The 16,108-nt window shown below is 33.7% G+C and overlaps 1 protein-coding gene across 1 annotated transcript in view; it reads left to right on the top strand.

Moving 5' to 3' along the window:
• The window catches only part of LOC141660310 (tRNA ligase 1-like), a 36,596-nt gene extending 24,028 nt beyond the window's left edge, over window positions 1–12,568 (top strand). The window contains exons 11-25 of the mRNA XM_074467287.1: window positions 848–912; window positions 1,024–1,188; window positions 1,689–1,849; window positions 2,007–2,038; window positions 2,952–3,127; window positions 4,028–4,107; window positions 4,608–4,673; window positions 4,764–5,032; window positions 7,894–7,970; window positions 8,049–8,120; window positions 8,200–8,276; window positions 9,422–9,502; window positions 10,345–10,447; window positions 11,100–11,264; window positions 11,803–12,568. Of these exons, the coding sequence (XP_074323388.1) occupies window positions 848–912; window positions 1,024–1,188; window positions 1,689–1,849; window positions 2,007–2,038; window positions 2,952–3,127; window positions 4,028–4,107; window positions 4,608–4,673; window positions 4,764–5,032; window positions 7,894–7,970; window positions 8,049–8,120; window positions 8,200–8,276; window positions 9,422–9,502; window positions 10,345–10,447; window positions 11,100–11,264; window positions 11,803–12,195 (1,982 nt within the window). The 3' untranslated portion in view covers window positions 12,196–12,568. The remainder of the gene's footprint in view (window positions 1–847; window positions 913–1,023; window positions 1,189–1,688; window positions 1,850–2,006; window positions 2,039–2,951; window positions 3,128–4,027; window positions 4,108–4,607; window positions 4,674–4,763; window positions 5,033–7,893; window positions 7,971–8,048; window positions 8,121–8,199; window positions 8,277–9,421; window positions 9,503–10,344; window positions 10,448–11,099; window positions 11,265–11,802) is intronic.
• Window positions 12,569–16,108: the final 3,540 nt, after the last annotated feature.

The following is a 16,108-nucleotide window of genomic DNA, read 5'->3' as shown; positions in this document are numbered from 1 at the left end:
ATTTATGGTTCTTTTTGGCCTCTGTTATATTCCTCATCCTTAAAGGTGTTGAATTTAATAAAAAGGTCTGATGCACATAAAAGCTTCCTGAAAAGGCAGAGTGAATGGTCTTCTTTTATTAATGGAGTGACCGACCTGCTATGCAAGTGCCTCCTGTTTAAGAAAGCAATTTGAAAAATATTGTCTAACTTCTAATGTAGTAATCTATGGAAACATAAAGTTCTGTTTGAGATAAATTGCATCTAGAATTATGAGTTATGAGGATGTAGGAATGATGGCAGTCTTGTTTGATGATTAATTTTTCCAAGGGTGAAGTATCATTAGAGAGTAAAATGGTATTTTTAATTTGAGTTCTATACTATCTATAATTCGTAATTTCCACTTGCCAGAGACCTTAAGCACGATTTCTGTTTTTTTTAACGAGAGAACGGATTTTGATTTAAATCTGTTAGGTGATCAGGTTCCTTGCCGCCCAAGTTAAAATAATATAGAACCTATTTAAGTGTCAAAGTTTACATGAAGCCAGTAATAAAATTATGTAGAATATGTATCTTTAGAAACGTCTCTTCAGGATTTACTGGCTGAGTATTATGAAGTTGAAGTGTTAAAGTTAATGTTTGAACTATATGAATTCTGTTAACTATATTATTTTAAAAAGTGTTCGAGGAAAGTATTACTTTGAACAATAATAATATAATTATAAGTCTCCTTCAAAAATTTCACCTGTCTTATGTGTTGATAGCAAAGTAGCTTTAATGTCTTATTTAGTTTGTCTTGTTTCTTATCTAGAGTTTACAGTTTTGTCAAACATTGTTTATGTTATAATTGATTTTGTGTTGCAATTCAGTTGGCCTTAACTTGGGGCCTAGCTTGCGGGAAATATTTGCTGCAAATAGATCAGATGAAAAGCAGGTAATATAGAGTTATTTGATGTTTTTGAACATATGAATATATATTAATAGGGTAAGAAGGTAGACTTAGGGTACAAACCTGAACACTTCTTTTAATAATGTCTTACTGCAGCAAATTAAAGTACTCCTTCAGAATGTTGGTACCTCATTTTGCCCCAACTTTGCTGACTGGTTTGGAAATGGAGGAACAGATGCACACTCTACAGATGCCGATGAATCATTTCTTTCAAAATTCTTACAAGCAAATCCTTCCGATCTTTCCACTGACAAGTTTCAGGTCTAGCACTGAACTTATTATCAGTGGTCAAACTAGATTTAAATTTTGCAATTTTTTGATGTTTCAGGTGTGCCTCATTTTATTTAATATTTGCCATTAAAAATATGTTTCCAACTCATTTGCTTGGAATTTAGATGCTAAAACTGTGACAAATCAAGGATTTGGACAAGAGCAAAAGTCTGGAATAAGAACACATAAATGATTTTTTCCTTTAGCTATCTGGTGCTGAAACTTCTCCGTATAATAATTTTTTCAAAACTTTTCATCTTTAGTTACCCTTCCAAATTCATCTTTCAGTACTTGCATATTCTGTTTTAGGTTAGCTTTAGTGACATACATGCCCATAAAAAATCACGTGTACCGGAGACTGATTGTTATAAAGATATGTAAGAAAATTTGATCAAGCGACTTGGGGAAATACTAGTCTGATTTTATTGTGATAATTTAGGAAGGGAAGTTGTGTAACTGCATTTTTCATGCTTGATTATTTTATTGAACAGGATATTATCTGTTCGATGAGAGAGAAGCGTATTCCTGCTGCTTTCAAATGCTACTATAACTTTCACAAAGCTGAATCAATGTCTAGCGACAACCTTCATTTCAAAATGGTTATCCACGTACGAAATGACTCAGCTTTTCAGCGGTATCAGAAACAAATGAGGTTGGGTACACGTTTTCTTTCAGATACAAAGATTTTAATTTGCCTTCTTATTTTTTAAAAAAGAAGATGATTATTGGCCAACTTAAATCTGTAATGAAGTTTCTTCTTTCATGTCCCTTTCATTTGCTGAATTATCTAACTCTTTCGTTTGCCTCAGGCATAAACCAGGACTGTGGCCGCTATATAGAGGTGATGTGCATACAAATTTATTACTAATTCTTTTCTAGTTCTGGTGTAATAAGTGTGTTTCCATGCAAGTTGTTGATTCTATGTTGGTGTTCTATCTCCAGCATTGTTCTTGAGTAGTGAAAACAAATATATTGATCTGGTTACATCACACTTTTCAGTTTTCAATTTGAAAGTTAATGATAAGAAGATAAAACTTCTCTTCTTTTTTCATCAGCAAAAGTTTTTATAGAGGTGGTGAAAAATTAAAGGCTTCTCTAAAGGATTCATGGTAACCTAGATTTTTTATGGTTTCCATTTTAGAGGTTCAGTAGGACAACTGGAGTTACAGCAACAACATAAGATAGGACAATTCTACATGTACAGTAGTGGGAAAAATAAATGAAAGTCCACCATAACTATGGTTGTTCTTTAAGGGGTAATGTTATGGTGGTCTTCATGGGGGTGTGTGCAGATTACGAAACTGTGGAAGCTGGTAATTGTGATGATAAACTATAAGCAGCAGAAAAGTTGAAACATATTTTTGTGGAAAATTAATATTTTCTTTGAAAAATTAAATATTTTTTCCCAAGGAGAGGGGGGTGAGAATTTAAACCCACGAACTTTTGTCATGAGGACAGTTGCCTTGCCAGTGCGCTAGAGCTTCAATCCCAAGGGTTATTAGTTTTTGCCATGATGAACTAGGAGTTCATTAAATAAGTTTATACTACTTGTAAGTTTCTTTCTAACTATTGCATGTTGTTATGAATTAGCTAAATACTAGCAAGCAATAAGTAGATTTCATTTACAACTACTTAAGTTGAGTGCCTGATCTATTGTACGTAGATAATTACATATTCTCAGAAACAATTGTCAAGTACTGCTATAAATCTGTCTAATCTGTTGGGACAGCATCTGACATTATTATGCTTTCCAGGTTTTTTTGTCGACGTAAATTTATTTAATTCAAGTAAGAAGAGAGCTTCTCAAATCACCATAAACAGTGTTGATATAATTGAAAATGTCTCCAATAGTAATGACATACCAGTAGAAGGTGCACTAGCTGATGAAGATGCAAATCTTATGATCAAAATGAAGTTTCTTACATACAAGGTACATGTGCTTATATTTTTTATTTTTTTTAAATTTGTTTGTAAATTACCAATTTTTACAATGAATGCCATCAAAAGGGGTTATTCTATAACAATTAATACTATGTGTAATTTAATTTTGAAATATATATATTGAGACATTTAGCTCTTTTCCGGTTATCTTGCAACACAATGCTGGAATAGCAGGACATAAATTTTGTCGAAGTTGTCTTGTTCCATCTATGCAGACATCTGCTCCAATTTCAACAATTATATTTCCTGCAGTCAATTTGTTGAAAGAAGTTAGGTATAAAATAAATGACGATTTTTTGACTGCTACTTTTGTTTTATATTGAGAACCATTGCTTCACATTAGATAGGTAGCTATAGCTGTGCCCGTGTGTAATCATCTATTGTAATTCGTTACCACCTTGGGTACCCATTTAGGGTTAGAATAAGACTTATATGTAAGACATTTAAGTCTATTTTGTTACAATCTCAGGGAGTACATAATCCTACCGTTGCTCTAAGGTGGCTCCACCCTTGGTTATCAATGTTAATTGTTTTTGTAGACTCTGTTAGAGGTCATCTCAATGTTGGATAGAATAACCAAATTTGAAGGAGTTTAAGTTCGGAAATCTGTGTTAAAGAGAGAATATGAGATAGAAAGTTAATGAAAGAAAAATCTCCACCGAGTGGTGGAGACCAATACTCCATTGAGTCTTTCTTTTGTTTTAATTAGGACTATTGAAGAATAAAAAAAAAAGATGGATGGCTAGTTGATTTCCATTTAAACTTAACTGTATATGTGCGTCTTCCTTGTATATTTGAATTGGAGACTTGTTCTACTACAGTTTGAATAATTATTGGTACTCTTTAGTGATGTCAATCTGATTCAAGATTTGCCTTTCTTAATCCACAGCTGCGAACCTTTCTCATTCGGAATGGCTTATCAATTCTGTTCAAGGATGGTCTAGATGCTTACAAAACCTACTGCATGCGGTATATTTCTACTTTCTGCATTGCTCATTAGTAATAAGATGATTGTTATTTTTTTGAATTAGGTACAGTTGTTTTAGCGCTTTTATGGATGAATAATGAGTGATTTGTCCTAATTGTGTTTTCCGGTTCCCCAAAGCTTATACATTATTTAAGTTTGAGTATCAATTTGTATAAATAGTTTTAAACATGGTTGATCAGATACTTTGATAAGGATCATGTATCATCTTCGTGTTTGTTTGTGCTTCTGCTTGAAGTGATCAACAATTAAACGGCCTTTATTATTAACTTTTGTAGATCCATTTTTGAATTTTATTTGTCTGTTGCCCAAATCTTCACCGGTGCTTGTATTTCTTTACAAAACACATTCATCCTGGATATATTTTTTTTATATTTTTAATGTGGACCGATTATGACAAGTACTATTGTAACTTTTTCTCGGAAAGTATGTATGATATATGATTTACATTCTCTTGTTGATAAAATATATTGTAAAATTCTAGGCTAATGAAAAGATGGAATACCTCAGAAGCAAAGCAAAGGGAACTAAGCCAGATGCTAAATGAATGGTATCACTTAACATTCATTGTTTATTCTCTCACCCTTGACTATTAAGTACTTAACTTTGTCTCTATCTCTGTTCTGCATGTTATTCATAGGGCATGCTATGCGCGAAGCAAGCATGGACACAAAACGGTAACTCGGCCCATGTACCTCACCGAAGTTGAGCCTTTTCTTGAAGAGTACGCAAAGCGCAGTCGACAAAATCAAGCTCTAATAGGATCTGCCGGAAATTTGGGTGCTGATAGCGGGAAAGATGAAGAGGAAGAAGTTGAAACAGAAAAGCAATTGGCACTATCTGGCTCCAATTCATCTGTAGTGAAGGACTCTGTTGGAGAAGACGAGGGTCTGATTGTATTTTTCCCAGGTACCACATCTCAAACAGCTGGAATTGTGCTACCAAACTAGAGTTGGTCATTTCTTCTAAGCAGATCTTAGATTAGATATATTTTCATACCAGAAATACTAGGATCCAATAAATTGTGTCAGTTCAGGATTTTTTCGTTCTAATTTTTTATGTTGAATCCAGTTTATACATAAACTCTTTCACTACCGTCAGCTATACTCTATGAACAGGGACTGAGCATAATTCTTTTAGCTTTAGTTGAGGGTAAGGACAAAAATACCACATATGGGTAAGTTGGGAACAAAATCCAACAATTTAGAAAATGGGCTCGACATATCACATGTAATACACATGTGGTTAATAAAATGTCAAACATTCCAGAAAGTCGTAATGTTATCATGGCGTCTAGTAACGATTTAGCATCCTGGTTCTGGAGAAATGCATGTTTTTTACCAGAGCTCTAGTTTACCTGACCAGATATATGTACAAACCCATTTGATTTTGTTTTTTTTGTGCTTTTCACATTTTTGATGCACTTTTTGTGTGTGTCCTCCATAAATGTGTGTTTCATACCCATAAGTTTAGCTCTTTAACTTGAAAAAATGGTGGATGCTAAAAGCTCCTTCCTGGTTTCTTTTATTCATTCTCTTGTGGCATTCTTAGGTAATTTACGTGGTTCTTGTAGTTTAATTTATTTGACAGAGTTGAGTTCTTCTGCTTAGGACAAAAAAATGTATCTAATTAATCAGAGAAAGATCACAACCTAGAACAAGACCAAGTAATCATGGGCCAAATAATAATATAGGTTTTGGGAGTCTAGTACTTCAAAGATTCTAAAATAAGTTTATAAATAAATGGCTTAATGACCTTTTGACCCCTAAAATATAGGCCGTTATACCCATCATCCCCAAATGTATGAAGTCATACCCTTTAACCCTAAATGTATGAGATTTCGTACGCTTTAACCCTTTTTACCGTTACCGGTATAAATCGGAGGGGCAAAAAAGACATTTACTAAGAATTCCTAAAAGTAGATAGCACTTCTAAACAAGGGACCATTTAACAGATTTAAAATATTTAATATATTCACCTAATTGTATAATTTAGAGTTTGATAACCTATTTTGCAAGTCGAGTTTGAATTTAATGGTCAAATAGTCATTTTAAATGTTAATCAACGTTATTTGTTAATAAACTAATAGCTTATCACCATTTTCTTTCTTAAAGAATCAACATGGCCTATAAATTCATCATGCATTCTGCTCTTCTTGTCGCAGAACCAAGTCTGCTTAGCCATCAGAAACAAGTATATAGACAAAAAATATCATACATACATATACCAACACATGGGAAGGGAACTTGTGATAACAATCTTTTTGGCTGTGATTTTATGGGCATGGAGGGTGATAATGTGGGTGTGGATTAGGCCAAAAAATACCGAAAAGATGTTCAAAGACAAGGTCTTGGGAGTTCATATCGTTTACTCTATGGTGACACTAAGGAGCTTAAACATATGGAAAAGCTTGCTAATTCAAACCCTATTAATCTCTGTGATGATTTTCTACAAGTCATCCCTTTCTTCCATTACAAGATCCTCAGCCTTCCTTGTGTAAACTTATAGCGACCCTGAATTTAGAATATGTACTACTCTCTTCCCATATATTGAAAAACATTTCATTTTTATCTTAGACTCGATGACATCTATATTGATCCGACTAATTTTGTTCACAATTTTTTTTTAGTCCTTCCTCATTCCACTCTCTCCCGAACAGAAAAGATGGATAAGATAGATAGCAGGTAAAGAAGCCATATGATAAGATGTGGAAATGGGAAGGAGGTGCACTCAGCGAACAACACCTGAAGCAGTCTCTGCTGGACTTAGAATCCCAGTTTTGGTGTTTCAAATTACTTGATTGTGTTTCACCTGAGTACTACTTACAACTTGTTTGATCTTTCTGTACTACTCTTTTGTGTTTATAGCATTTATTTCTCATGTTGCCCGTTTTTATTATAGGACATATATTGCAACTTATAAATAGACTATATAATTCGTATAGCAAAAAAGTGGATACGACAAAAGTTAGACGATCAAAAGTATAATTAAATATTATAAAATAATTCGTATATATTTGTTAACCCTTAAAGTATATTATGATGTACCATTGTACCTTTTCATCCTCAAGATATATGAAATGTACCTTTTAACCCATAACGGTACAACTCAGAGTGTAAATGTCTTTTTTGCCCCTCCGATTTGTACCGGTAACAGTAAAAATGTTTAAAATGTACAAAATCTCATACATTGGGGGTTAAAAGGTATGACTTCATACATTTGGGGCTGATGAGTATAACGACCTATAATTTAAGGGCCAAAAGGTCATTAAGCCTATATAAATATATATATATGTATATATATATATATATTATTTTTTTTGTGGATAGTTATCTTTTAAATTAGATATGTTAGCTTTTCTAGAGTTTGGTATCAATAAGAAAATATGAATAGGGGTCAGACATTATAAAGTAGTTTGAACATCACAGATTTGTTCTGTTGGGAGAACTGATCTTGGTATTTGTCCCAAAATCAACGTCCTCATCACCATCTCTCCAAACACCTTGAGATATTATAAAGTTACACCAAATAGAATCTTATATATCAATATTCCCTCACACTCATTATACAGAAAGGTAAAAAGTAGATCATTGGGACGACCACTCAAGTAATTGTTAATGATATTTTTAATATTGCTAGATCACTTCAATTCTGCACAAGTCTTAACTTATACCAACAACTATCATTTCAGTGTCTTTTTCTTCCACAATTTATACTGTAAATGTGTTGTACCTAGCTTCAACCTAAAAGGATTTTTTATGACATTGCAGGGACAGACACAAATCCATACTCACTTGATGCTTTAGCAGTCTTTATATATCGCGTTCTTCTCCGTGCTAATCATCCCGTTTGTTCCTACTTCTTTATTTTACAATTCCGTTGTTCTCTTAGTTTATATATCTTACCTTTATTATCCGGTTCATAGGGGAGTCTTAATAAGGTCTGTCCATCTGCTGGCTTTGTCTTGCTCAAATTTTACCACTTCTATAACGGCCAGGTTAGATGCATCTAAAAAATAATTATATATGTTTCTTTAATAAGAGTGATTACTTAATTTTATATTTTATGTTTTGCAGGATCGCAAAGAGTTTGAGACTGAGCTTGTAGAATGTTTTGGCTCTCTTGTGAAGATGCCTCTATTAGAGCCTGATAGGTCAGAATGGTTTCCATTTTATATTTATGTCGAAGTTGCACATGTTTAATGAGTTTGACTCTGTTTTTTTTTGTTTAGAAAATGATACTGTGAGCCGTGTTATTTGATGTCTGGGGCTGGGAGTGGGGTTTACTTTTAGTGAAGGTTTAGCTAATTATTTCAGAGTGCATGGTTCCAACATTCCATCATTTTCTCTTGTTATCCCATCACTGGAGCTTCTTGTTACTGCATCTGAAAATATTTCAGTGTACTTTGTAAAGTTTATTAAATGGCAAACTCTTTCTAGATGTAATAATTTAAAATTGTTCAAAATTTGAAAAGGGAAAAAGGAAGTTCAAGTCATGTTTATGCAAAAGGATTGTAGACTTTAATGTTTCTATGCGTGAAAGAAAATGTCAGAATGCTTAACCTTCTCTCTTGATGGTTGCTCTACCTTTTTTGGTGTGTAGAAAGAAATGTTTCTCTAAATCTTTATTAAAAAAACCTAGTAGTGGAGAATTAAACATAAATTATATGTAGGACAACAATAAATAATATACATTCAAGTTAAGTTACTACAAAGATGAAGTGCAATATATCGCAAGTCATCTGAAAAGATACATTTATGCTCAAATCTGAAAAGGGACTGATAAATGCCAAGCCTGGGACAAGAAGAGGGATGAGAATCAAGGCGTGATAATATTCTGTACAAAAAAAATATATAATTGAAGTCTAACGACAGTATGAATGAGCTATCTAAAGGATATGATAGAAGTGGATGATAAAGTAGGTGAATAATTTATCAAGTACTATCATATAGTATTTGCATGGCTTGGTACTCCAACATTTAACAGGGCAAGGGGCAACATGTGAACTCCATATTGAAGTCTAACCATATCTGCTTCACTGTTGGTGAAACAGATACTGGAAATAACAAAATTTCACGCTTTGTATTTTGCAGTATTCTTTACCTTATATTGGGATCAAGAAGTCTGTGTTCCTGTTTATTTCCATATTTCTAATATTGTAGCTGTAAGTCACGGTTTCTTATATAAATTGCTGATCTTGGAAAACAATCATATTAAATTCTAACTGCACATTGTTCCATTTGTTCATATAATTGTACTTAAAGCTTTCTTCTCCCATTTCTTTCTCTTTACATCAAGGAGTCCTTTACCTGAATCTGTAACGTCTGTTTTGGAGGAGGGGATAAACCTGTTTAAGCTTCATTCTACCCAACATGGAAGGTTGGTACTAGCACTGCTCAATCAAGTTTCTATTACTGTCTTTCTCAATATTTTCCCAGGTAAGCTATTCACAGTGTCATGTTCAGACTATATAAACAGTTTATTTTACCTGGAGGGCCCTTAATATTTCTCTGCATAGAGAAACTATAATCATGCTCTTGCCTGGAAGGGTACTGTACCTGGGGCCTGTTTGTCTTATATTATAAATAACGTATTATTCAAAGTAAGTTAATTGTAATTTTTTACTCCATTTGAGCAAGAAGCGAAAGTTACTTCTAAGTTGAATTCTGCGTATGAAATAGGTACTTCTTTCATGTACTCACTCGAAGTTTGTACTTTGACTTAATTAAAATCAATATTTATCCTTTTTAAATGTAACTTGTAGTATATTGTTTTTGTTGTTTTTACATTGTTCAAGTTGATATCATTATAATTATCCAAATTGATACGGACTTGAAAGTTTTATTTCCTAAAATAGCACTAATTTTAATAGGTCCCACCAGCTTACTGATATTTTCCTTTTTTTTTCATTAGTCTCCTTAATCTCTGTGCCTAACCCAAATGTTAACAAGTGGGTGGCACGGAGGGAGTATATCATAACTATAAGTAGTAAGTGAACTTTTTACATACTTGCATGAATTACATTCCTCATTATTTTCAGATTGTAGGCTATATTATTCCTGCTATATAAGTTCTTGATCCAATCTATGCCAATGTAATGGGGATGGCCTTGGTCGTCCGAGAATTTTAAATCGACATACAAATTACAAGATTTTAACTAAATATCTAACGGAGATTAAAAATAATTTATGATTTTCAATGATTGCGAATTTTGCACTCAGATTGGACTCCAGCAAAGGGACATATGCACAACAATGGGCTATATGGGAGAAGAAGTTGCGATATATTATATTTAAAAATGCTGAGTATCTCAAATCAATCCAGGTCTTCCATCCTACTTAGTATTCATAAGATTCTTTAAAGTTTAAACTAATTAACCATTCAACCAACCAAAATAATGTATTTAGGGATCGACAAGGTCGGTGGTTGGAAACTTGCAGTATTTGCCATTACTTTATAGATAATTAAGATTTTTTCTTGCCATCTGAAGCCATTGCTTGCATCTTTAGAAATGAGATACATGTCTTTAAATGGATGTTTGTTGGAAAAATGAATATTAAACACCTTCAACTGCATTGCTGCTTAAAATGAAACCCTTGTGCATTCTGACAATTGTACTTCTAGAGCCAATCGCTCATTCTTCTGGCTTCTATAGTAAAACAAATACAAAGAACAGAAAAAACACAACTTCCCCTTCCATCCTACAATTTTTTTGTAACACAAACACCCAGAGTTTGAACTCACAACCGTCCATTAAAGAATGGCGATAACTGGAGCATCCTGCACTTTTATTCAAGGCCGAATTACTTAATCCATTACAAAGACTGATAATTAAGTGTCAGTTAGTTATAAGTCTTTATAATTATTTTGAGCTGTTAAGCATATTGTGCTTGATGAAATTATGCAGTGTTGCAAATGTATACCTCTCTCATTGTAACTAAAATTTTGAACATGACCATCTCCTCTGTCTTTCCAGGTTCCATTTGATTCCGCACTAAAACAAGTATTGAAACAACTAGGAACTATTGCGAAGGGAGACTACACTAGGCCAAGACTTAGTACAGAAAAAAGAATGTCAAGAGGCATCATATTTGCAGCTGTTGATATTCCTGTCACTGAATTACAAGGTCTTCTGTGTACTGTAAGTTACTATTTGCTACATTCGATTAATAATTATTTGCCAACTTGCTAAATAATTACCTTGAATGCTATTATGACTTTATAGAGCTATATCTATATTACCTTGAAAACACTTCCTGTTCCTTTAACCTTTAAACTATTTGCAACTTTTACCGATACATGTCCTGGTAGAAATTAAAAAATATGTATATTCTTAATAGCACCTTAACCCAACTTCCAGAATATGGCGTACACCCCCCCCCCCAACAATTCATGCCAGAGCTGTTTCAAGATTAAACATCATGATATAATTATGTAGGATAGTTTGAGTTTGACTGGTCCTACACCTTAAAATCAAGCCAATTGATTAATTGTTTGCATCTTTACCATGTTTTCTTTGTGGACAATATTTCTGTGTATGGATGAATAGAAAGAAACCTTTTATATGTTTCAGTTTTACTACTGTAATTTGCAGTTATATATATTTCAAGTGTTAATTGATTCCAGGATTATTTGCTAATATTGTCATTGACTTTGATGAGTGCTTAATATCTGTACAGTTGGCTAAGAAGAATTCAAAAGTTTCCGCCTTTTTAAAAGACAAGAAGGTTGAGAGGACACTTAAACAGGCTCATTTGACCCTTGCTCACAAGCAAAATCATGGAGTTGCAGCAGTAGTCAACTACATATCAGTTCTCCATCAAAAGGTCCCAGTGGACATGACTGCTCTATATTTCTCAGATAGATTGGCTGCGTTGGAAGCTCATCCTGGTTCAGTTAATGGTGAGGATGTAAATTCTAAGAACGCGTGGCCTCACATCACATTGTGGAAGGGTGAAGGGGTTGCAGCCAAGGAATCTATTGCTTTGCCACAATTGTTTTTTGAAGGGAAGGCCGCTCGAATCAAGATCGATCCACCTGTCACAGTAGTTGGAACCATAAAATTTCGCTAAATCAAACTATTCATTTTATTAATACACTAAACTCCTTTTTTTTTTTAAATTTACAATAAACTCCTTTTCCCATGGAATCCACAGCTATGTCAAGTACATCCCCCTCCCCCACATTAGTAATGTACAGTTCCCCTAAGAAATTAAGCTGGACCAAAACTTTATATATGCTGGGGAAAACGCATATAGCTCAGCTAATATCAAAGCAATGTGAAGACAAAATTACAAATCTATATCTAGTAGAATATTACTAGTTTATTTCTTGCGTGGTATATTTCTTGCATCTGTAATTGTATTAGAATTTCTCCTTTGATCTTCAATCTTGTCCCAATAGATATCACCATATCAGGCTTCGATGATGTCAGACTTCAGACCCTTTTGGCATGTTTTTTCAAAAAATCTTCATGTAATATTTATTCCCGCCTCTTGGAAAAAGGAAACTGTTAGGGTGACTTGTTATTGGAATGTCAAGGCGAGGGAAATGTTCTAAAAAAAAGCGAGGCTGGTTAGTACTAAGTGCAGTAAAAATTACTCTTTACAGTTTTCTGAATTTACATTTAAGACCTTGGGTATAGTTAATACTTTGTCAAAATGTATTGTTCTTTTTTGTTCACCAAGTTCGCCGCTATTTAATATTCTTATTCATTTTGGTTACTTTTGTTCGGTCATTGAAATTAGTAGTCGATGCAGTTGCCAAAAATAGAAAAAGAAATTGTACTAGTTAATGCTAGTATACGGGTAAATAAGACATATATCATGTGTTTTATCAGGGAGGTGTTTATTAAACATTTAACTAGCATAATAACCTGTGCGGGGCACGAGTCATTTTCTAGAAATTTTTTTACACCATACAATGATATTAGTAAAATTCTTGATCGTTTTCTTATTGATTAATATTGTATAACGTCTAAAACATATCATATACAAGTTGAGTATCTATTAATGTGTATAATTTTTCATGTAAAACATTAATACCGTACATAACATTTTTAATATATCTCATTAATCATATGTTCGCACAAAAACACGCAAGCGTACGCGATCACAAGTAGTACAAGATTAAGTTAAGTTCGTTCCTACAGAGACTGGTTTAAACAGAATATGCACCTATACAACAATGTATGGTTATTATTCATTATTAGACAAGTATCAATTTTAAGTTGATTACCTAATTAAAGTGATTATACTAGCATGCATTAACTAAGAGAATAAAACTTATTTACTTATATGAGATAAAACATGAAATTCTATCTTCTTTAAATACTTCATTCAGAGTTTATGCCTTTAATCCTAGCATGTGATGGTGATGACAACTAATCAAATAACACGAAATTAGTATACGCTATCTTTTGATATACGTATACCCTACTACTAAACATCCACAAATAAGATATAAGTTGAGCAGACACCAATTATGCTTAGACCCTATATGTCTATAAGATTTGAAAACATAACGGTTTAATGAGCAAGTTATCTATTGAGATTACATAGGACAATGTAAGATGGTTAAAATTACACTACGAATCATGCAATACAACATACATAAACCTATACTAGCATGACAAGTTCTAAACCTCTATATCGACTTTCGCTTCAATAAAGATTAACAAACGACTTAGATGTTAGCTAAGCATCTAAGAAGAATAAGTACAACCATACTGGGAATCATAAATCACCACACACTAACGATTTAGAACAATCAACTATTGAAATCCATAAATAAATCCGCTAGAACCCCCTGACAACGATTATTTCATGATCAAACACATTGCACCATGGGTTCCAATGAAAACGTGATAATAAATTAGTTCAGAATACTACGAGATAATATAAAAGTACTAGGGTTTAGAACAAATAAAGAACAAGTATCCAAAAGAATCGCCTAAATCGAAGAATACAAAAGTGAAAACTAAATCTTCTTCTCCTTAGCCGTCTTGTGTGCTTTAGGTCTTCTCTATGTTCTCCCTGGCTTCCTTCTTCTTAAAAACATTTTCTTTTCTTTATATATATAGCCCTGGGTGATCTGGACGCTCGCAATAACCAAATATAATCAAATCAGGATTCTGCAGAATCTGGCTGGCACGGGCCTTGGGCGCAGGTGCGCTCTGTGTCTGATAATTGGGGCGCGGGCGCGCTCCTTTGGGGGCGGGCGCGCCTGCTCTCTGTAAAATTTCTGCAGCTTTGTTCTTTTTGCGCTCCATCCTTCGTACAAACTTCCACGATTCCTTCCCTGATCTCTTATCAACATATAATCATTTAAAAGCTCATTTCCACCTCTGACTAGTGCGCTGCAACAACTCAACACAAAACACATCAAAAACACCAAATACTTGAGTGCAAAACACCAATTAAAGCCGATATGAAGCGTTCCAAGTAGATATAAAATCCACATATTACACCCCCAAATTTAAATCGATGCTTGTCCTCAAGCATAAACAGACTCGACACTAATAACAAAGCTACTGCATAAATGCAACTACGTGAAAATGCAACTAAATGACAATGCAACGATCCCCTCGGAATAACCATAACCAAATCAATAAGCAATATCTCTAAGAATGCAATGACTTTAAACATAGTTCAACTAAATCCCTTAAACCAACATACAAACCAGAAACGTGTGTATGTGAGATGTTTATCAGATATACTCTCAACACTAGATCAATAACCATATCCTATCCTTTGCCAAAATAATCACAAATTTATAAATAAAATAGATGTTAAACACATAATGACTCACAACACCTCAATTTTACTAGAGTTATACAAGGATCATGCTATAATACTGAAACACATCAAACGCAAATGCTTATTTAACCATGCAATGAATGAGGTCCCAAAAGACTTATAAAATAATACCCATGTAGCGAGCGTTAGGTTAGCGGATCCCAGACTGTATAAGCCTTAGGTCAGTAGGCACAAAGTCCCCTAGAACTTAATTGCTCGAGTATTAAAGAGCTCGCCCTCGGTCAATTCTGCATATACTAACACAATTTTTTTTTTGTTTTATTTTTCAATAATTCTGAATGAGTACGTTTCGCTCCATCTCATTCAACCCTAGACTACTCATAAAAATATGAGCCGACTACTAGCCATTTGACGCCTAATTTTGTTCACAACTAGCAATGATATCCATGTTTTTCCCTAGTTTAAAAATTCAGTGTTCCTACATCATTACGATAATAGCAAAAATTCTAAATATAACTAAGTGATTAAATTCCAAAAAATAAACAAGTATGATCATGATCTAGTTCAAAAATAACCTATAAGACTTGTGAAAAAACCTTTTTTCTGGGCATGCAAATCAATTCATTAGGACTTAATCATCCCTCTATTCGACATCACTACACTCAAATCAACACCAACCTACCAATCGGAAACAGCTTGTAACACCCCCAAATCCGGGGTCGGGGATCCGGGTTGTCACGAGTTCCATTTCCCTTAATAACACCCAATCTTAATAAACAATCAACTACTCTGTAGTGTGACCCCACAATAAATACACACACCACAAGTTATAGTCTCAGAGATGAATATCCAAAAATAACACGAGTCATTTTATTCCACAATTATATGCCATTACACCTTAAAAGGGTTTCTCAATAAATTTACATTTCTTTGCCATTATTACAATTGATAAAGATACATAAGTCTGGTACATCAAAAATTGAAAGCCTAGCCTATTGGTAGTTCCTACCTCAGCTACAACGATATCAACGCCTATAGGAAACTGCGGAACGTTTCCTATCCGCTCGCGAATTGGGAGCTTAGTCCTGTTCATCTTGTCTATCTGATGTTGTATGATGAAAGAAGAAAGCAAGGGTGAGCAACAAGCTCACCGAAATAATATGTATACTGATTAACAATATATGAGCATTCTCAAAGTACTCATGAAAGTCTTGGTCAAGTAAAAAAA

Source organism: Apium graveolens, chromosome 5 (genome assembly GCF_009905375.1).
Source record: "Apium graveolens cultivar Ventura chromosome 5, ASM990537v1, whole genome shotgun sequence".
In the NCBI taxonomy this organism is placed as follows: Eukaryota; Viridiplantae; Streptophyta; class Magnoliopsida; order Apiales; family Apiaceae; genus Apium; species Apium graveolens.
The sequence above is the reverse complement of the archived record's forward strand: the minus strand, read 5'-3'. Positions and strand labels throughout refer to the sequence as shown.